This window comes from Psilocybe cubensis, chromosome 8 (assembly GCF_017499595.1).
Source record: "Psilocybe cubensis strain MGC-MH-2018 chromosome 8, whole genome shotgun sequence".
Taxonomy (NCBI): Eukaryota; Fungi; Basidiomycota; class Agaricomycetes; order Agaricales; family Agrocybaceae; genus Psilocybe; species Psilocybe cubensis.
In genome coordinates, this window is record NC_063006.1 from 169,726 (window position 1) to 192,830 (window position 23,105).

Here is a 23,105-nt window from a genome sequence, read left to right on the forward strand (position 1 = left end):
TCTTTGATGGAAAATTGTATTTGAAACGCCAAATATGGAGCTTCAGGGAGAGCATGTTGCGACAGGCAGAATCTGAATGCGGTGGATGAATATGTTGAAGATTGTGGGTAGTGCTCCCTGTCGATGAAATCATCAGGAAAGCCGATTCGTATCCAAGGATGATTACGCCATGTATAGATGTTCAGCGTGGAGATGGAGATGATTTGACCACTGAACTCTTTGAAATGTAGTCGCTATAATACGACAAAATGTCACGCCGCGACGAAGTTCGGCATCGAACAAAGATACAAGAGTCACCAACAAGAAGACGCAAAAAAACATCTTTAAATCACGCCCTGTAGTGTACCGCAACGCGGGATGAGGCCCGTAACAGAAAACAGAAATCCTGGTAAACCGTAGCAATCACCAGGACGAAAGATTATGGACACCAGCACGATGCGCGATTGACTTTATGTCAGGGCCCAATATTCAGAGCCAAAGGTCGCTGACTGGGGTGATGTTACGTACTAGAAGAAGGCATGTATCCTAGAAGCTGTGAAGTGGACGACTTTGTTCTCATGAAGGTTCCAATAAATGAAGACTATGCGTACCTGACCCACAATCCTCCCGTAGGTTTCATCTACACCTCCTGACTCGCGACGCCGTATTGCATTCCAATCCATACCGTTCAGGCAACCCAATATTGTACTGCATCGCACGTATGTTACATCTGAGGATTAATCAGCGAAATGGATTTAGATAAGAGGAACAGAAAACACACAGAGCTGTCAAACAGGTTCGAGTTGAGTTCGAGTCAATGCTCCCACAGGCTCTTGTGCCGGATCGTTCCAATAGCTATGTTTGGCATCATGTGCACAGCCAAATACTTGCCATTCGGACTTTAAAATAACATCTGATGATCAATGACAAGGGGATCGAGTCCGGGGCAGAGCATTTCTAGGAATTAGTGTGCACTGGCCATATTTCGATAGGTCACAGAAAATATTCATAAAAATTGTACAGTAGTCTACATGTGCGAACATTAAACAATAGTTCCGTCCACTTGTAGGCTTTGTTGCTAGTATCTAAACTGTCAATTGGGGCGTTCACATAGGGCGGATGGACCAATGATAATATTGAGTGGGTGCGTATATTAGCGGTAATTAACCATGGTCATGAATCGTCTACCCCTGACTTCATCTTACTGGGGTTTGCAATAGCAAGAAATGCCACTAAAATTGTCGGGGATGCCCCCTAATTGATTTTGGTCAGAGCAATTCATGCAGATAGGTCAATACTCACTGCAACGATTGGAAGAATTCTGGCAAAGTAATATGTTACTTGGAGATACCCAGTTGAATTTAAGTCATTAAATGCGGGTACGACGGATGTAAATCCATTAAATAGGATAAGAGATGAGTAAGCTGAAGACGACTCAATAAATAGAAGAATTATGCGTTTATAAACTCTTCCCGAGAAAGTATCAACTTTTCGCGTGATGCAATGTATCTTGTAGCCGATGAGAAATGTTGTCAAAGTTGTGGCACTGAGTGATGTAAATGTAAAGGCGCCATTGACATTATTTATCGAGGCTTCTTTGGTTACTGTTCTTGAAGCCAGCGCAGTTTCGGTGATTACAAGGACTGTTGAATTGAGTTCATTAGGGATGTGGTGCAGAGAGTGCGAAACATAGTACCAATTTCTGCTCCAATAAACACCAAGGGCATACAAATTATGCTAATCCTTTGGCCCCATATATGATAGCACCTCCACACCTGTTAAATGCACGTTAACCATAAAATTACAACAAAAGTATATGCACCAACCAGCAGTCCATCAGCTACAATTATCAGTAAATCATTCACAAATTGTAAAAAAAGACTGGTTCTTTTGGTGGGTCTGATCAAGGAAAAAAACAATGATACTCTGTTTTGTCCTTGGTATACAGTGGAGGAATTAGCCAGGTACCACACTGTCGCGACCGAGCACAAACAGAGTAGGTATAACAAGGATACCGTTGGTATGATATATCGACGACTAGCCTTTGTGGGTTTACTTGTTACTGAAGAATTGTCATCCTGTTTTGCTTTCAAAACTTGTGGGAAAGAGAAAGCGTACAATACAGGTAAACAGCCACTGAAAACACCACCGTATATGCACCTGTTTGACGTTTGTGGGAAGTTCTACCATTTGAACATATGAAAGATCACCTAATAGAAATCCTGAAAGCATTGTAGAATATGACACGATTTTCCGTTGAAAATGCGAAGTGGCTGTCATCTGGGTTTGGTCAGTACCAAAATAGCAAGTCCAGAACCTTAGTACGTACATTAGTGTTAGGTTTCGTAATGTGCTACTTAGTTCTTAGTGCATACACCCTGAGTCGAACAACACACTTTGGTGTGGTCGTACTTACTACTGGGGCCTTGGTCTGTACTAACGTATGGAATAGTTTTCGTAATAGCAATACAGTACCATAGGGCTGACATCAACATAAACCAAGGCCAATTATCTTTTATACAACCCTCATGATTATTTCCCAGATTCCCTGATATTTTCTCATTTCCAATCTGTCTCGTCTTCTTTGGCTTCATAATGGAAAATGTAATTGTACCGGAAACATCCACGGCAGGATGGATTTCCCAGCATTATGCTTTGCCGTGCATAGGCCGATAGAAAGTCAGAAGAATGGCAGATTTTTTGGAATAAATAAAAGCTTAATTATCTACTGAAACGGCTGCCGTAGGTATGCAAACATTCAGAGGGACCCTCCCTATATCATTACCTACCTGTAAGCCGTAGGTTTTTATCAAAACCACGACCTGACCACGACCTGACCACGACACAAGTTTAGATTTACCACGGTCTGTGCTAAATTTAACTAAATACCAGGTACCTGGATGTTCACACATTCAAAAAGTAAGTACTGCAGTATAATGAAAGGCCGGAATCTAGTCAGTACAATGCTACTTCTAAATGTTCGCTTTTTCAACGGAAAATCGTGTCATAGTAGAATTTATGTCAGCGGAGATGACAGCGATTTGTGAGTCTGGATGTATGGTAACGTTCATTTTGACAAGTAAATACCACCCAGTTTGCAGAGCTCTTCTCTTATAACGTACTAAAACGCTGTTAGAAATGATGTGTATCGTAGTCGCATCGTTGTCACCATGGTGAAAAGATAGATATGATGTGGAATCGCATCACCAGTAAGCAGTTAAGTGATGGAACACTTTCCCACGAGGGCGTCAGACAAATATGAACTGGATCAAAGCCGTTGGAAGATGGCGTTACCAACTATCAGAATGAATTATATACCAGAAATAATACACCTATATGGAATCTATATTCCTAGAGTCAACTGAAAGTCTCCACCGACCAATTTCAGTGGATACGCCTGAGAAACCGGCGCTTAATTCCGTAAATTGAGGATTCGCCGTTTGCGATTTGAGCTGGCTTGGATCTGACACCGTCAATCGTGCGACCAATATTGTGGGGAACAGACCCTATTTTGCACTCATAAAGCTGCTCACATTGGTAAAGTGTATAGAACCACCTACCGCAACAATTGGGAGTATTGAGCTGACATAAAACGAGGCCTGAATGATACGTTCGTCCCCTTGGCCGTGACAACACCCTTGTATAGTCGGAATGACAGAGTAAACAATCAAAATCATCGAATAAGGCGCTGAAGAGTCTGCAAATATTCGTATAATCCGCATCAACAACGTCCTGCTGCCCTGCAGCTCTACTTGTGTCACACGGTAGAGCTTGTATCCGATGAGGAATGTTGTCAGAAATGTAGTCGCTAACGATCCGAATGTCAAGGCGTTGACGATCATGTTGAATCGGTCAATTTTGGTTGAGATAGAAGCTTGGTCCATGGAAGAATTCTGAACAAATGGTGCCAGCGATGTAGCAGCAATGAAAAGAGCTTTATATATCAATATTAATTATTGGAACAGTTGAGTTTGATTTGACGCAATTTTATGCTCACAGATTTCAGATACCCATAACACCAATGGAACAGATATTATCCTAAATAATCGGTTCCAAATCCAGTAGCATCTCCAAATCTAGACAATGTTCAGTAGGGACGCTCTTACAAAACGAACCGATACTGACAAGTAATCCATCAGATAAAACGACGGCAAAGTAAGTAAAAAATGTATTTAGAGCCTCTACAAGCGGAGGGACCGCGATTGTTGAGTAATATGTTGATTTCCTGGTAGTTCCGTGGGTGATAATGTCCCAATTAAGGAAATACCACAGGATAAGTGTATTACATAGGCAAAGGAAGTAAAGCGATGATGGTAATAAAATATTAGGGACCCAGTTTGTCCAATGATTTGAGGTCCTTTTTGTCACTAGAGGTGAGATTTCAGTATTTCTTATGAATGGAGGAAAAGGTGGAACTTTACATTGGATGTACATTGTACCAATGTAGATAGACGTGTATATACCTATCCGTTCAAGTAAGTGACTTTATTTGCCAATTTCGCTACGGGAATTATACCTAAGAAGATGCTAGATAGCATTGAAGAATTAAAATTCGCACCAACGGTGCTTCGTTGGATACTTGCAGGCGGTAGTTCTAGGGAAGACATTTGAAGCTAGCACATCATTCATCTTGCTTTTTATCAGTCTGTTATAAAATTACAAGTACTAATTCTGCTAATAACATCGCAGGGAGATGGATTCCGCTGTGAAGAAGGAAGAGTGCTATAATTAAAATGTATAAATAGCCTCACTGAATAGCCCCAACACGACATCTTTTCTTAAGATACTATGGGAATCATGGGTTTCATCCTATTCAACTTGAAACACCTTGCATGCAGGGTGTATCCAGATTCTCGAATGCAGAAAGCGGACTGTGAAAGCTTCCTTAGGTATATGTCTAATATAATAAGGCCTCTGTTTTAATGTTGCTTTCAAAACGACGCAACCCGCTCACATTGAAGAAGAATTGCCCTTCTATGTTACAGTGGATAAGGAACCCGACATTGTAGGCAAAAGTAGTGGCGAAGGTCATCAGCTGTGATTATCACCAAGATCAAATGCAGAAGCAAAGAAGACACAGACAGTATTGATTGAACTAGTGGTCAAGCGAACAGAAGGAATACATAAACGCATTCTAGAGTTGTTCTTCGTTGTCTGTTGGAATCTCAAGGCCGTGTAAATGTTGATTGAGTGACATTGCCTCGATCTGCTCTCCATCACCAACCTGCAGACATTCTTCTCCTCTATTCCCTCTTTCCGATATGGAATCAGTCCCAGATATATGGGTTATCAGATCAGATGATTCAGCGACTTCTCGAGGTGGAAGTGCCAGTCTAGCGACCATAGCTGTAGGTGCCATTCCCTGATCACGTCTGTCAGCACCTCTCCCCCCAAGAGTAAATGTGATGAAACGAACCGCGACAATGAATAGCAGTGTTGCAATGTAGTACACCACCTCGAGCGTAGGCGACATAACATCAGAAAATACAGGAATTGATAGCGTGAGGGCATATACAAGGAGACCCAGTGTATAGATGGAGGATGATTCGATAATTGCTATTACAATGCGGCGTTTGCGCTTTTTGAACTTTTATCTGCTGTCTCAGATGTGTATATTCTATACGCAATCAAGGATGTTGCAGCGACAGTGGTACCTAGGGATAAGAACCCTCCTGCGGTTTGAATGTTGTTGGTTAACAGTGCTTTGGTTTCAGTAGTGTACTCTGAGATAATGCCATCGAGAACGATGTCAGTAAGAGCTAGCGCTACAATTGTTCTCACTTCAGGTATCTTCAATGACAAATGGATGGGATAGAGTAACCCACCAATTTCGGCAGAAAAAAGTAAACATGGAGTTGCTACTATCCTCCAGGATTGACCCCAAACATGATAACACCTCCAGATCTGTACTATGCCTAATTAGTCGTGTTCGTTGTAAGGTAATACATGTACTGACGAGCAGTCCATCTGAGACGACAAGAACAAGGTCGAACATAACATTATCGATTAGATACACCCATACTGGAATGTCGAGTGTTGCCTGAAATGTCGTGGCTCGAGTATCTCCATTCTGGACAAGGGGCCAACTTAGCCAGTACCACTCGACAGCGAAGTCTATAAAGCAGAACAAGTATATAAACGATATTGACACCAGAACGACGCAATGATTAGTGCTTGAAGATAACTGCTTCTTAGTTGCTAAGACAAAAGTTTGTAACCTGATGCCTGTCAATGATACATGCTTATACGTACTGTATAGATACATTGTTCCTCCATAAACCATTGTGTATATTCCTGGAAGTAAATCAATCGTCAACGAATGTCCATCAAACGAGCAGGCTTACCAATCAGAAAGCTGAAAAGCATCATCGAGTTCAGATTTGCACTGACCGTGTAGTTTATCGCGTTCACCGGGATCGATGCATTGATTGCGGCCATAATTCTTGAAGGGTCTCAAAAGTGTAGTTAGTTGACTGCTTTTACAGTACCATATATATATCAAAGTCGAAACTCACCCTTTCGCAATAAAAAACCTTAGATGTGTAGTGTACTCATATCCAAAACGTTGTAGGAGATTATGTCGTGCCGGTGCTTCGGTCTTTACCAATGGTCGGAAGTCGCGAGGTGACATTCAAGTAGCCCTAGTCCTAAACTAGCGTTCAATGGTTTTGGATCTCTTGGAAAGCCTACTGTGTTTCCGGTGGCTTGTATTCCGGTCAGTCCATCAGCCCATGCTTCGTCTGATACGACCGTCTGATGGCAAGTATGTTGAAGTATGTACAGCATTTTGATATATGAGGACGGGGGCGTACTAGCCACTTTTAGCAATATCGACGCGTCATCCATAGACAGCCAACATGTTGGAGAAGGCAAATCGAGTCGCAAAGTCAACCAAGTGCCACCATGTGATGGAATCGATTTTGTTTCATGGGATCCCAATTATCGTGGTGTTGAGTCTGTACCTCATATCCGCGTAACCATCCGTCCAATCTGTACGGAAAATGGTCATCCCAAGTGAGTTAAGCCACCCAATTGACACATTCTACCAAGTTCCTTTACTGTGCATTACAAAGAAACATGAGTAGCCAGAGAGTTTGCATAAATTCAAAATGAACAAGAAAGACCTTTCAGAATACCGTCAAATTCTTCATATTGAGAGGTATATTATGAGCAGTATACATCAGAGAGGTCGGACTTCAGAGCTTCAGAGCTTATGCACTTGGAGCAGGGATGTGTACGAGATTGACAAGAATGTGAGATAAAAAGATGTATAAAGCATTCCCGGAGAACGCATGAACGCTAGAGTTGAGAAAAAGACTATCATCGCTTCTTGACCATGAACCACCATGTTCAACAAATTTCCCACGGTAGAACGCTGGGGAAGGTCGAGACCGAGGATAGCGCAAGCTCACCTCGGAAAGGAGACTTTGCGATCCAGGACGAGAAGTACCAACCTTAGAAAGTATACCTAATCTCTAAGAGAAAGGAAGTAGGAGGGATAAAAGACAGAAAAAAGAATTACTGAGTACCAAGAACACGGAAAACTAAGCACAACCACACCACTGAAACGAAGGCGACGAAACACCAGAGACCTCAACACTAGTCTAACAGGAGGGACAACAGTCAAACCAAGTATGACATGACGGAGCACCCGACTGGAAAACGCTAGGGAACTAACCCAGGAAGAACAGCAAAATGAAGACAGGACAACGGAAAAGAATACTCTACCAGACCACACATGTAACCACAGCTCAAACAACAGATGAGGAGTGAGAAACATAACATACACTGGTAAGGAATAGTAAACCCAACGAAGCCACAGAACCCAAGCCCCCTCCAACTCCAACGACACCAAACGAACACGAGACAATAGGGACAATGAAATCTAGGAAAAATGTAGAGGAGGCACAAAGCAGGCGTAAACGAGTTGCGAAAGGACTTACAACCCCGAAATGCGACAGCCCAGGAACACGCACTGCGCAACGAACAGGAAAGGAAAAGCGAGGCGATGTAACACATATCCCAAAGGAACTACGACCATGCCCGGGGAACTCAACACCGAACTGACACTGACCCAATGCCCGAAGGCACACACTAAAGAGAGTAATGTAACGTCACTTAATAAACCTTCGGGTTCCCACTAATGTCATGTACAGCGTAACAAGACCAAGCGAAACTTACCCAGACAAACTGCGAAAACTGAGGGACAACGGGGAACCGGGGCGAAGAAGAAGCAATAAAAGAGAACTACCAAGAATACAACGAATTGTAGCGGACACCCCAACATACACATACATAAGACCGAGCCCAAACAAGGAGCGGTAGCAACGTGATGCAGAGACCCGAAAAACGAAAAAGGGAGAGCGAAGAAACAGGCTATAAAAAGAAGACGAGAGAGGATAACCACAAGAATATTGCCAGCAAAAAAGACGATGATGCCACTGACCAATTCACCAACGAAGAAGTCCAAAACCAAAACGACGCAGAACCAGACAGCGATGACCCATACTACCCATGGGACTACGAAGAATGGTACAAAGACTATTACGACGCCCCGAGCCCAGATCAACAAATCATACGAACCATAACGGATGAACAAAACAACTCACCAAACACACAAACACCCGAGCACTACGTACTGTGGAACCCCTTCGAGAAGAACCCCTCATTCGCCCCACCGGGCAACGGGGACATCCTCCTGAAAACATACCTAGAAGAGTTCGAAAAACAAGGCCGTAACACACCGAAGAATAACCCATTCCATCACCTAGGATATATTCCGCGATTCACGAGAGGGAAAGGAAAGGAGCTACCACCATGCCTCCAACGACAAGCATGGAGGAAGTAGCTTGTTTCCCCTTTTCTCCCTCCTCTGAAAAAGTAAACACAGCTACATAGTAGAAAAGGCGTACCAAACAATGTAACGATCTTAACACAAAGAGAAAGACACAAGAATGTGACAAAAACGACCTCCACACTGGACTAGTCTACAAGAAGGTAAAGCAAACGAAAGACGGAACACAGACACGGCTAAACCGACACATGGAGAAAGCACACAGCACCCCAAAAGAGTACTTAAACAGGAAGTAGAAAATAAGGACAAGAGATAGTAACCAAAATAGAACAACGAACGAGACGGATATAAAGCAAAGCGAATTCACGAAAGAACTGCAACCTATGCAAGGCTGCCAAAGGCCCACCAATCCACAATGTCGCAACAAACCAATGACCCCCGGGAAATAAACACGCCGAACGCGAGGGAAAAGCGATTCCGAGAACTCCAACACAAACTCTTTCGAATATTAATCAGCATGGAAGAAATACCCGAAATGCCATGCGCTCAAAACATACCCACTCTTGGGAACATCAAGGAATACCACGAATGCAACGAAGGACCAAGCTGGGAAACCCTAGCCGACTACTTCCCCTACATAAAAAAGATACACACGAGTGACGAACTAGCATGGACCCCAAGCAGACACAATCTTCTCACAGCAACCATGACCAAACAACCTCAAAGTAACACGAAGATGTCGAGGAATGATTGCAAAGCAATTTTTAGGGACACCCTACACGATATATATGGCATTCTCATGGAGGAAGGGATCACAACAGACTACCCACCGACGCAAGCTATCCCCAACATTCGCGAATTCCTAGATAGTGAAAGTTAATAGTTACACGCTAAGAATAACGAAATACATGAACCCACGCAACTACCCCGAACAAAAAGCTAGAGTCGCAAAACAGAAAAGGCACAATGGGACGACCACATGGCAACACAAGTAGCTATGGTAAAGAGAAAACCAAGGATGGAACACACCATTCTAGCACCGCGCACCCGAAGCGTAAAATGACAAATGACAGGGCGTGTAATAAAGTCACCCAAATGACAGGAGACAGACGATACCTGCGTTAACACACCCAATCCAACCCCGGATGAACGAGACCGAAGCCAATGGGCAGTAAAACCCGGCGAGGAACCACAAGTACCCTGCTCATAAATCACCAAATGCTGTTCATAAACGAGCAAAGAATGCACAACCTAACAATTAAAACATAAGAATGTCATGCCAGAAGGAGGTGCTAACGGACAGGAAATTGTTCGAGAGAAATTAATTTATACGTACCAGAGCGAACCCCAAGCAACAGCAAGCAGCAGAAAAGCAAGACCCAGGGCAAGAAGAATTCCGTAAACTACAACACAGAATGAAGGACGAATGGCACCAAAACTCAATGGGGACATGGAACCCCACAATAACACCAGAGACACACCGAGAAACAGGGTCAGAGAGCGTAGAGGAAAAGAAACACGGTGAAACCGGCCAACCGATGAACCACAACAATAGCCCACACCCAAAACAAGGAACCAGACGTAACGAGACGCAGAAAACGCCACAGCCAAGGTGCTACAATGCCCCATTAACATCCAATATGCTCACTAACAAGTAAGAACATGCAAGGAACTAGGAACTCACCGAATGACTGAACAAATCCTGATCAATGGTACGGGGGTGGACAGAAACAAGGAACGTACCAGGGGAAGAAAATAGGATGAGATGAACGTGAAAGCGAAAGTACACCATGACAGAGACCGGCCTAAACGATACGGGACAAAACAAGACAGGCTCCTACGGTGAACATATAAAAACCACACGAAAACGAAGACCGACAAAGAACAACTCACTCTCTGAAAAAATGCCCAAACAGAACTCCAACAAACGCCGTCAAGGGAGTCCAACTCCCATGGACACCCCCCCCCGCTGAAGGTACGACCAGCAGAAAAGAGAACAAAGCAGCAGAGCCAGGGCCCCGCGCAAACACAGGCGGAAACGGGACGAGAAACGAGAGTAAGTCGGACCATTGCCACAATACAGCCACAACCTAACAAAACCAAACAAGTACGGAGGACTAGGGACCACTTCTCTCCAGGGTACCACAGATCTGCAGCGAAGCGATTCGACACCGTAAACAGCTTCCTACCTTTGACCTATGCACAGGTCCTGTCCTCTCCTCCGCGACAGACAAAAGCACTCACTCAAGACAACAACCGCATCAACAACCCCTCCCCAAAGGCGGATGACCCGTTCAAAGACGCGCTCGCTGGCTCCTTAACACAAAAAGAAAATGGACATAACGAGAACACCCCCGAACCTGACTTGAGTCTAGAGTACGTCGACCCCGAAAGTCCTACACCTGCCCCCAAAGTCAACAAGAAAAACAACAACATAAAAAGAAGAAGCGTGCCCATGAACGGCAAAAGGGACCCCAAAGAGCGCCTAGAGCTGGGAGTAGGAAGCCCTAACGGTGACCAGAGGGAGGATGGGGATGAGAGTATGCACTCTGCCTCACCAGTCACGAGGTTAGTACATTTCAAGATTGATTAAAAAGAGAACTGAGGCAAGAACTACCCGCACTAGGCAGGAGGCAATGTACCAGTTGACCTCGCCCAGAGCCCCGACCCCCGCCCACCAACAGGCTCAAGCGCGTCGCTTCAATACTGATCCTCCAAGAACGGAAGGCATGGAACACCGCTTTAGGTTCGCACCGCACCCACCGCGAGGGTGGTCAACTTCAATCAACGGAGACAACATGGGGGACCAAAACACCTTCACGACTGCAAAGGAGCAGCTAGAGAAAGAAAGGAGGGAGGAAAGAGCACTGGAGGAACAGATACGCCGCAGTGAGTTTCTACTGGACCAGCCCCGCATTGCACAGCTCCAGCCCCAAGTAGAGAGTAACCAGAACCAAGTGGAAAATGAAGTTGGGGAACGGGCGATCGACAGCGCCTTCCACGATCCGATCGGGGGCACATTCCCTGAAGTCCACGGCCTCGACGAACAACGCTGCAAAGAACTCATTCCCAAAGAACAGGTAGAATACTACGACGACCAAGCCCTGAGAATTGCAACCCAAGTGCTATTGCTGCTAAGAAGCCACGACAACCCTAGTATGTGCCCGACAGCGAGAGCCGCCGACGTACTAGCCATAGTCAAGAAGGCACTGCCGGGACCAAGCAACTTCATAATCGGGTCCCCAAACTACCCCCTGAAGCCGAGAAGTGCGCAACACGTTCTGGTCCCTTGCATAGGCACGAACTTTACCGAGGAGCAAGCCGCGGTACTGCTGGAGAGAAGGTACTGGGGAACGGACAAGACGTCAATCTTCATCCTTCCATGGAAAGGCGCAATGTCAGCCTATCTCTTCTCCATCATGACCTTGAACGTTGATCCAGACCACCCAAGTGAGTAATTAAAACCCCACAAAGCATCATCATATAACAGATGGATAACACCCTTTGTGACGCAGACATGGAAAACCTCCCCGCCATATGGGTGACGAACGAGCTCAAGAAGAAGAAAGCACTGATCGACTTCCTAAACAAGCATGGTGATAATGTCCCGCAGATCCCCAACCCCCCAACAAACTACCGCAGTGACTTTATACTTAACTCCCTCTCGTCCAGATTCATCTCATTAGCGAGGACCGCGCAACAACCCGACCAGATTGTAGTTAACGTCTACTGCTGGCCACCAACGAAACAAGTCATTCCAAACAACACATGGCTGAAAGCGGTGCGTAGTTTACGCTTCTTCATGCCATATGGGGAAGTCGTCGCGTCGACACCCCTGTCCTGTGGGTGGTGTTACGCCCTGGACCACCCCACGGGGTTGTGCAAGTACAACGACTACGGCCCCAGTGACGACACATCAAGCTCTGACTTAACGAGCAACAACTCCATCACCACGGCCCGCCGCAGACAATATCCGGCGTATACCATGCGCGAGGACGTGTTAGCGACCTCACGAAACGCAAGAGGAGCACGGCGAGGAGCTACAGGAAGGGGCAGTGGCGGAAGAGGAACAAATGGGAGGGCCAGGGGCCGAGGGATCTAATCCCATCTACCCCCTAATGTCGTAGCCATGCTTTAGTACGATTGAACGCAAGCCCGTGAGGCCCTTTATCCTATGTGTCAACAACAGAACAGCCCAGATTACTGAGTAGACAACAAATGTGCGACAAACTCTAACTATAACAGAGGAAAACAAATGAGGTATCCCAAAATGCGAATAAGAGTTGAAACCACTGTACCTACACAAAGGGGGAAGAATGGCCCACCAAAACCCAAAATAACTCATATGAAAATGTAGATTACAACGGAAAACAACCCCGGCAATCACAACGAATCCCGAACACCGAAGCGTACTACAATAAATGATGCTCAAGTGAGCTAAATACCAATAACCTTAGTGCGTAAGACACATACGGACCGGAGCGCAAAATAGCAGAAGAAAACCGAAGTCAAAAACCAAAGTAGAAAACACGCACTTGGAAGCGAATGTCATACAAGGAAAGTATAGACTACTAAAAAAAAGGCCCGAGCACAACAGAAAGACCACAAAATGTGTAAACAAAATAACAGATGGAGACACAGAGGGGCAGGTGCAACTCCGAAACAATGGAGCAACAAACCAATAAGAAAGTTAATCACGCCACCGCACAGGCCCCGCTTTGGAGAATCAGATATCAGACAAGCGTAATAAAACGCAAATCCAAGAAGGCACCAAGAGACGACAAAGTAATCAGTGAAAAGTGAGACACGATAAGAAAGAAGAGCCACACCGACAAACCAGAACCAAACCAGAGTGGAAAAAACGGAAACTGAGGATAAACCGAAATACCTCAACATTAACCCACAGGTACGCGCCCAGAAACGTAAGACCACGTCAGACCCCGCGGCGACCTTGGCCTAACATGTTTGCGCGGGCCACAGTAATAAACTAAAACCTACCACACCTCAATGCAAAACAAGCATGTACACAAGCGATGCTTGACAATCAAAAGGGCCTAACAGACCACACAACCTGTGACCACAATAGCAAGGCCAAAATACCAGATTCGACGGTGCACACGAACCGACCTTACAAAAACCTGGGGGGGAAACAGGTCGACACCGAGTCTCAAGCAGGAAACAACAAAATGAAGAAATGAATGAGTACAATAATATCCGAGTACACAAACATACGGAGGAACCTAACAGACCATGCGGAGACCAACGTAAGCACCCACCCAACGCCAAATAGAATCAAGGGAGGGTGACGGCGGCAGACGGACCTCACCTCTCCATGGTACGCTACAAGGGCTGAGTCGACCAGGACACATAAAAAACGGCCCCAGAAATGAATGACCCAGACTAAGACACCAAGCTTAGGGGGCAACACCACAATGGAAGACCTACGTGAAAGGACAATAAACCCCGTACCTAACAGCAACAAACAAACGTATAAACAAAGGATTGAGGCACAAAACAGCAACACAACATACCGACCAGACGCACACAATAAAGGAGAACCATAATTACCACTACATATAACGCATCCCAACGCACAACAAGTACTGCACAACAAAGAACAGAACTACCGAATACACACACAAACCCCCACGACGCACATCAGACCTGAGATGACCACGCCCCGCCATAGCAGAGTATGCGAGATGACAGGTACCAGAAGTACGTTCTACACAACCACACACTGCAAAACCCAAGGGACCATGTGGAAACGGTATTTACTACGAAGATCTAACATATCACCATACACCCTAACAAATCAACCGTAATGCCGTATGCACCCCTGCACACTAGTAAAAACTCTCCCCTATATTTACGTAAAAACTCCGCACAAGCAAGAAGACGCCAACGCCACTGCCGTATAGCCAAACCGTCTAGACTACAGACTACCTACAAGGCACCCCAGGAGACCCTATAAAAGGCGCCTAGCCGAGACGTACCCAACCAACACACAAACACCTCATACCCTCGATTGAACCAGAATAGATGTCTCTCCTAAAGAAAATACTTGCGAAAGTGCGGTCTATGCCAAACATAAACGACAAAAGGCAAAAGGAGGCAGAACCATACCCCCCGCTCCCAGACTCAGTTCCACCTGGCGACATCCGCCATCTAATACGTGACGTGTACTCTGGACGGTACTTTGAAAGAATGCGCGAAATGGAGGAAGAATGGGCCAGGGCCCCACAAGGGACGCCACACCCCAAGACAATGCCAATGCTCCCTGTGCCCCCACCTGCGCACTTGCCAGACACTCCTAAAGACTCAAAAAGGAGGGAGCGCACAATGACCACGACACTGCACCCTTCTGCTATAGGCGAGAGAGATGGAGGAAGGCGGACACGGGCCGAAAGGGAGGAAGAACGTCAACAATGGCAACATTTCCAGGATGTGGGACTGGTGCGATGATCCACAGGAGAAGAGAAGATGAGGAGAAGAGAACAACAAATGATAAAAGGCACACTCCCAGAGGAGGAATACCCGTTAGTTCCTTCAAGGGAATGGGAAAAAAAGCAACGTCAGGCCAGGTCACTACCACCTCAAGAACGATCACGCCACACAACTGCCCCCTGGGCCCCGCGAATAGTGATTGACAGGGACATACAGGTCCAAGGGACCCAGGGTCAACGGTTGAACAAAACTAGGTCCACGCAGGACCTAACAAAACTGTCGGTGCCCACACCAAATTACTAGTAGCCAATGTCCCTTAACGCCTGTTACTATAAGAAAAGAAATACACTGCAATTTTTACAATCAAACCCAGACAGTAGTGCCCTTACACTCTGCCCTAAACAAAATTGGGTGGGTAAACCTGAACCAGCCTATGACAAGTATCTCCCGATGCACGGCCCAAATATACTGGCTGGCACCACGGTGTCAGAGCAGGAAAGCCGAGAAAGGACATAGGCTTAACAGCCCTTCAAAAGGCAAAAACGGGGACCTATTTAGGTCTTGGAGTCCCGTGCTGAGAAGCTGAAGCTAAGGTAAAAGTCTACGTCCCCATAAGGGGGTGGGACGTGGAAAATAACCTTAAGCATATCCAGACAGTGGAAGCTGAGTTATCCATAAGCTCCTGGCTCCAGCACCTGGTCGTGTGCGGGGTTTCACTGAAAGCGTACTGCAAACAACACTAACAACACTCACATGCAAATAATTCCGGGGTTGGCGGATCAGTATACCAACCATGAGGTAGAGGTCTCTCTTCAAACACCAGAGCTGGGGACAGTGGAATCCACTGGGCCACGCCCATGCAATGAAGGTGATGAAGAACAACACACCAGTGAACCAGGAAGATCAGTTGGTTCTGCTATCCAGTGTTTGGAGAGGGCGCCCGGACCACATAGAGGAAACCACCCGAGTGAGGTCGAAGCGCACCTCGATGAAGAACATCGGAATAGCAGGACTCCACAAGCTACACCAAGCTGCCAAGAACAACGGCAAAGCCCAACACTTATACACACACAAATGTTTGGGACCCAAAGGCCAGAAACCCAGGGCGAAGGCTCCCCACAAAGAGCAGACCATGATAGAACTGGATTGGAACATGACAACACATGGAACCAATCGGGTGAGCAGATCACGACCCAGACAGAACAAATGAGGACAAAGAGGACAAAGGCATCTCTAAAAATTGCATCCCTGAACATCAACGGGTACGGAAGTGCAACCAAAGAGAGAAGATCAAGTGATAAATGGTTGCATTTGAAGCAGATAATGTACGACAAAAAGATAGCCATACTAATGATCCAGGAGGCACATCTGGATGACGCTAGAGAACAAGATGTGGAAAAACTCTTTGAGAACCAACTGACCATAATTAAATCAGCAGACCCGGAGAGGCCACGCGCCCGATCAGGAGTAGCATACTTAATCGACAAACGCCAAGTGAAGCGTGAGGATATAGGAGTAAGTAGACAGATAATACCAGGCAGAGCAATGTCCCTGGATATCAACGCACACGAAGGCCATCCCATCCGGCTACTGAATGTGTACGCCCCAAACGACAGAGTTGAGAACAAAGAATTCTGGGGGACCTTGAAAGAACACTATGCGACGCACACAAGGGACAGACCCAATGTAATGGGAGGTGACTTCAACATAGTAGAAGATAAAATAGATCGCCTCCCTATGAGACTCACCACGGACTCTACACAAGCGCTACAAGCCCTGGACGCACTGAAGAGCTTACTGCTACTGTCAGATGGATGGAGAAGAACGTTCCCTAGCACAAAGAGGTGGACCTATCGGCAACAAACAGAGGACGGGTCACAATCTCGCATCGATAGAATTTATGTTACAGATAGAGTATTTCAAGCCGCGAGGGAGTGGGCAATACTGCCATGCCACTTAAGTGACCACGACATTGTGACAACCACGGTAGTTAATGAAAACTCCCCAAGTATTGGGAAAGGGAGAAGGTCTGTGCCTCGACATCTACTTAAAGACAGCTGGTACACATCGAGGATCATCAAGGAGGCAAGGAGACTTGAGCAAGCCATACAAGCAATTACACCAGAATCAAGAGACGATAACAATAACATTCAGATAATGTTCAAAACTTTCAAAGACAACCTCCTCCAGTTGGCAATACAACGAGAAAAACAAACTGTACCTACAATCATGCTACAAATGAAGGAGGCAGAGGAGGAAATGGAGAATATTAGCAATGACAGTGACATGTCGATGGCAGAGAGGATCAGGAGAACGAACGACGTCCAAACAAGACTAGAACGCCTGGAACGGTCACGGCACCAGCACAAACGAAAAGAACAGGCCGCCACGAACCGACTAGAGGGAGAAACTATAGGCAGATACTGGTCACAGATTAATAAAGCCCGGACACCAAGAGATACCATAAGGGCACTAAGGTACCCGGACCCAGTGGGGCAACAACTAGCTCATGTAGAGGAGAACATGACTACTAGATCTCAAGCCCCGCTTCTAGAAAAGGACTCGCAAAAAATGGCCAACATGATGAGAGAATTCCACCAAAAGTTACAACAAGAAGGCAGCGAAACCCCAATGCAGGACCCAGAACGCCAAAAGTGTATGGACAAAGCCCTAGAAGCACTGAACACCTTCCTAACAGATGACCAGCAGAAAGAGATGGCGGAACAAATATCAAAGGATGAGGTGCGAATGGCTGTGACAGAAGCAGCGAACTGGAAAGCGCCAGGATTAGATGGTATTCCCAACGAAATCTGGAAATACTTGACGAAGCAAGATACTAGACACAGGGCAAGGTCACTGGACGTAGGATCCAATTCAGGAGAGCCAGCGCAACCGGACATGCTACAGATGCTGACTGACCTATACAATGACATAGAAACCCATGGAATATGTGATGGAACGGGTTTTACAGATGGGTGGATGTGCCCCCTGTACAAAAAGAAAGCAAAGGAGGAGATGGAGAATTATAGGCCACTAACGATGCTGAACACGGACTACAAGATACTCACCAAAGTTCTTTCCATAAGGCTAAGTAAGGTAGCCACAACACTGATCCACGAAAACCAAGCAGGCTTCATAAAAGGCAGAAGCATAACGGACCAGACCAAATTGCTAGAATGCATGATAGATCATGCGGAGCTGACAAGTACCAATGGGGCCATTATTGCTCTGGATCAAGAGAAAGCATACGATAAAATAGCCCATGATTACTTATGGATGATCCTGAAAAGGTTTGGGATACCAGACACCTTTATCAGTCTGCTACAGAAACTATACAGCGGTGCAACAACAAGGGTGATGATAAACGGCCACATGAGCAAGCCGTACAGCATCCGAAGAGGGGTAAGGCAAGGCTGCCCATTATCCTGCTTGATCTTTGACTTAGCAATAGAAGCCTTGGCGGCCATGCTAAGAAAATCACCAAAGCTGAAGGGATACAAGATACCAGGGCTAACTGAAAAGCTAATTGCCATCTTATTTGCAGACGATACATCAGTCTTCCTGCAAGCGACGGATAAGTTCAGTGACTTAGAAGACATCCTAAGGGAGTGGTGCACTGCTTCACAGGCAAAATTTAACCTTGAAAAAACAGTACTCATACCTATCGGGGCGGAGGAGTATAGGGAAACCCTGATCAGAACAAGATCAATGGATGCAGATCAGATCAGATTACCGGACCACCTGCACATTGCAAGAGATGGCAAAGCAAGCCGCCTGCTAGGGGCCTGGATAGGCAATGGAGTAGACATAACAGGAGTGTGGACCCCAGTCCTAGAAAAGATTGACAGGAGTCTAGCGCAGTGGGCGAAGAGCCACCCAACAATGGAAGGCCGCCGGCTGATCATACAGATGGTGGTAGGGGGAATGTCACAATATATGACACAGGCCCAAGAAATGCCCAAAAACGTTGAGCGAAGGCTCGACAAGAAGATACAAGACTACCTGTGGGGAGATAGGCTGATAAGAAATATTAACGCAGACACACTGAAGGGCCAGATAGCTCGAGGAGGACGAAAGCTCCTGGACATCGAGGCCAGAAACGAAGCCATAAAAATTACAACGCTCAAATCCTACCTACTCCAGGGACCAAAACGCCCAACATGGGCATACGTCATGGACGCCATACTGGCAAGAGGAGCGGTCCAAAGAACGGCACTACCGCAGCACTTAAGATCAAATATATTCCTGCAAAAATGGGAGGCTTACAAAGGGCAGAAGAGCACTCCGACAGCCAGACGACTGTTGACAACTGCAAAAAAACACAACCTCCAGCTGGACACCACCAACTTACCAAACTTGGTCATAGACAATATACCAGCTTGGCACCTGAGAGACGCAGAACCCGCGATGCTACGCATGACCTACTCAGCAAGAGGGAAATGCCTGCATGAAAGACACCAGTTACTCACCATTGGCCAAATAATGGCCGAGGCCCAAAAAGCGGAAGGCAGTGGTCATACCAATGACAATACTTGTAAGTGCACAAACTGCACTGAAACAGCCAGTAAGCATGGATGTGACAACCCAGCGGCATGCTATCAGACGGCAATGGAATTGATGAGGAAACTGCCATCCAGATGGCAAAGACAAGACAACCACCTCACACCAACACCACCTAGAAGAACACAAACACCAGCAACACCCGGTGTCGACGAGACGCATATAGGAAGAACAAGGGACATTGCGACAGGCTCAACTATGCCAACTGCTCTGGTGGACGCCTTCCGGATATTCACGAAAGGGATACATAACAGGAACAGACCAAATCAGATGCTTGAACAACGGCCCAAACCTGATGATGAGAGGTTGATAATAGGCACTCACTACGGCAGAAAGAGACTCACTCCATTTGCCGGACTAGCTGTGGTGCGGAAAACGAGGAATGGAATTACATCAATCAAGAAGTTTAAACTGCACCCACTGCAGAGCAAGAACAAGACGTCCACCGAACTCGCGGCCATTAAAACGGCGTTAGACATGGCCCCATTGGAAGCGGACATCGAGATAGTGACAGAAAACAAAAAGGCCTTCAACCTTCTAACGAGCTCGCCAGCGGGAAGAGAAGACAACGACTACCTCGGGATCCCAGGCAGTGGACTGCTGCGGGCAATTGTGGCAAAAACCAGGATGCAACCAGGAAGGAGCCAAATCACAATTGCAAGAGCGCAACAAGGTCGTGAAACAACGATCGCTAAAAACTTAGCTAAAGAAACTGACCCATACACAGTGGGGAAACTGGTACCCACGTCAATCAACCCAGACTGGTCCACCACAGGAGCAGTATTAAGCAATATGACGCAAGCACAAGCCTACAGACACCTGCGCGCTGCGAAAGACACAAACTCTATGGAAAGGAGGAGCACAACACTTATTGTGGCGGCCGCATTAGAACAGACTGAACAGCTGAATCCGGTCATTGCACCGACCCCGGAAGACTTGTGGAAGGCGATAAGGCACAAAGACCTAGCACGCACGACTAGGTACTTCCTGTGGATGTCACTCCATGACGCCTACATGGTAGGCCGAAATTGGCTACGAGGGAGTTTTAGTGAGGAACTGCAAATGCGGAGCCAATGTGTACGATGCCAAACAACGGAAACGATGCAACACGTACTTTTTGAATGCTCTCACCCCGGGCAGGGAATGATATGGGCCTTGACCCGGACAATCTGGGAAGAAAAAACGACGGTCCGACTCCCAGCAAGTTGGCCCCAGCAGGGCACACTAGGAATGATTATATTAGGTCACCGAATATACGTCGCCAAAAGCTCGGACAAAGGGAAACAACGAGGAGAAGAACGGCTGCTGTGCATAATCTTGGCGGAAGCAGCACACCTGATATGGGAAGATGAGGTGCGAACGTGTGATAGCTCGACAAGGTGAGCCGTTCTCTGACCAAGAGGTGGAAAGGAAACACAAAAAGACATTAGAGGAGAGACTACTCCTGGACGTACACCTGACGCACCGCAGGTTCGTTAGAAAAGCACTTCCCAGAAAGACGGTGGAGGCAACGTGGAGAGGCACAGGCATAGGGGAGCTTCTGTTGCCCAAAAGTTGGTCAGAACAATCTGACGGAGTTTTAGTGGGTATTGCAAGCACTGATGACGATGGCAGGACGAGAGACAAATAGCGATCTGCACGAAAGAAAGCGAGCCCCACACGACGTGCGTAAAAGCATTTCTCCGTGGTAACAACACTGACTGACTACAACCCTAAAAAACAACACACAATTCGGGTTTAATGCCCCGAAAACTATAGCGAGGCTCTTGAAGCGGTGCGACCGTGGACGAGAGCCCATATCCAAACGCTCCACCAAAAAAAAAAAAAAAAAAAAAAAAAAAAAAAAAAAGAAAAAGACTATCGAATTGACAACGTGCAGAGTTACTTAAGGGCAGGCTTCGCACGTGATTTTCCCCCCTCCAACTCAGCACGGTGCAGCCTACTCCTGTTCGACTTCCGGTTGAAAAGCAAGATATCTTGGACAGAATGTGATAACTGCCCTATTTCATCACTATATCTATTATATCTCACTTGTATTATTGAATTCCAACTCTTCTCTTAATGGCTCAGACCGTGCGGCGGTGATATGAGGAGATATCAAGCCAAGCCTTGCCACCATAGCTGTCGGAGCCAATCCCTGCAAATTTTTTTGAGAATTACAGTCCACATCATTCAAGAGAATACGTACCGCAGTAATAACCAATATAACTTGCAGATAATACTTCGCTTCCGACAAAGACAAGGTAACCTCGTTCAACGGCGGTACAACCCCGACAATGGCAAAAAGAAGTAGCACGAGCGTGTACAACGCCGACGACTCGACTATCGTTGCTATAATACGGTTGTACCTGGTAATCGACGTGACGCGCAGGTTGTTTATCTCTTTGTTTACCTGATGGATTCTGTAGGCAATGAATAATGTTGCACAGGAGGTGCTGGCGAGCGATGTGAACGCGAGGGCGGTGATGAGGTTGTTGAATGTCATGGCTCGGTGGTGGCTGTTGAAAAGGGGAAATATCCCGTGAAATAGGGCGGTAGTAATGGATAGACCTTGAAGAACATGAGTGTCAAAAGAGTTACAATTTTTACACCTGTGCTAACCGGTTTCTGCGAAGAGGAATAGCAATGGAACCGAGATAATTTTCCAGGACCGGCCCCAAACGTGGAAGCAACGCCATATCTGTTAGAAATGATATCAGCTTGAATCATTGCTTGAGCGAGAATAAAACAGTACCAAGAGAGCATCGGCGCAGACTAGCAACAAATTGAGAAGAACCTCGTTCAGTATCTGAAGCCATATCGGTGCACCCAGCCCCACCGCTGCCCGGAACACGGAATCTTGTGTCTTTCCGTGCTCAATAAATGCCCAATTGAGAAAATACCAGTTTAAAAACAGGTCGATGAGGCAGAGAAGGTAAAGTGCCGATATTGACACAGACACGATACGGCGACCAGAGTTTGAGGAACTTCTTGCAGATACTGGGCAGTTGTGGCTTTCAAGTGAAGGTTTATAACTATAAAGCTCACACGTACGGTGGATATACATTGTGCCAGCATATACGACTGTATATATTCCTTGGATATTTTTAATTACTTCACCTCTGATTCCTGTTGAAATTTGACGTACCCATGAGAAAATTTTGAAGCATCGAGCTGTTTAGAGCTGCGCTGATAGTATAATTTTCAGACTTGCTCTGGTCGGCCATGGCTGCGTCGTAAGCTATAATTCTTCAAGTTCAAGTGGTTCAGTGATATATAGCCAGTCAATGGTTACTCAGAGATCCGACCTCTTTGGAGACATACCCGTAGCACATGGCTATTTGTT

The 23,105-nt window shown here is 46.2% G+C and overlaps 6 protein-coding genes across 6 annotated transcripts; 3 read left to right on the plus strand and 3 right to left on the minus strand.

Moving 5' to 3' along the window:
- Positions 1-3,311: 3,311 nt before the first annotated feature.
- On the minus strand, positions 3,312-3,863 carry JR316_0008608 (uncharacterized protein; the record flags this gene model as incomplete). Its single annotated transcript, XM_047894321.1, has 2 exons — positions 3,312-3,485; positions 3,540-3,863. 2 exons carry the CDS (start codon positions 3,861-3,863, stop codon positions 3,312-3,314), a joined length of 498 nt encoding a protein of 165 aa, XP_047745780.1.
- Positions 3,864-5,113: 1,250 nt separating this feature from the next.
- Positions 5,114-6,417, minus strand: JR316_0008609 (uncharacterized protein; the record flags this gene model as incomplete). The annotated part of the gene is made up of 6 exons (XM_047894322.1): positions 5,114-5,341; positions 5,396-5,535; positions 5,634-5,769; positions 5,936-6,093; positions 6,232-6,273; positions 6,324-6,417. 6 exons carry the CDS (start codon positions 6,415-6,417, stop codon positions 5,114-5,116), a joined length of 798 nt encoding a protein of 265 aa, XP_047745781.1.
- Positions 6,418-8,311: 1,894 nt separating this feature from the next.
- Positions 8,312-8,827, plus strand: JR316_0008610 (uncharacterized protein; the record flags this gene model as incomplete). The annotated part of the gene is made up of 1 exon (XM_047894323.1): positions 8,312-8,827. The coding sequence occupies one exon, from the start codon at positions 8,312-8,314 to the stop codon at positions 8,825-8,827; it is 516 nt and encodes a 171-aa protein (XP_047745782.1).
- Positions 8,828-10,215: 1,388 nt separating this feature from the next.
- On the plus strand, positions 10,216-12,496 carry JR316_0008611 (uncharacterized protein; the record flags this gene model as incomplete). Its single annotated transcript, XM_047894324.1, has 6 exons — positions 10,216-10,427; positions 10,690-10,829; positions 10,912-11,341; positions 11,400-12,223; positions 12,289-12,377; positions 12,446-12,496. 6 exons carry the CDS (start codon positions 10,216-10,218, stop codon positions 12,494-12,496), a joined length of 1,746 nt encoding a protein of 581 aa, XP_047745783.1.
- A 2,319-nt stretch (positions 12,497-14,815) lies between these two features.
- On the plus strand, positions 14,816-15,238 carry JR316_0008612 (uncharacterized protein; the record flags this gene model as incomplete). Its single annotated transcript, XM_047894325.1, has 1 exon — positions 14,816-15,238. One exon carries the CDS (start codon positions 14,816-14,818, stop codon positions 15,236-15,238), a length of 423 nt encoding a protein of 140 aa, XP_047745784.1.
- Positions 15,239-21,800: 6,562 nt separating this feature from the next.
- JR316_0008613 (uncharacterized protein) lies at positions 21,801-22,986 on the minus strand (the record flags this gene model as incomplete). Its single annotated transcript, XM_047894326.1, has 5 exons — positions 21,801-21,917; positions 21,969-22,330; positions 22,382-22,460; positions 22,515-22,759; positions 22,908-22,986. 5 exons carry the CDS (start codon positions 22,984-22,986, stop codon positions 21,801-21,803), a joined length of 882 nt encoding a protein of 293 aa, XP_047745785.1.
- Positions 22,987-23,105: the final 119 nt, after the last annotated feature.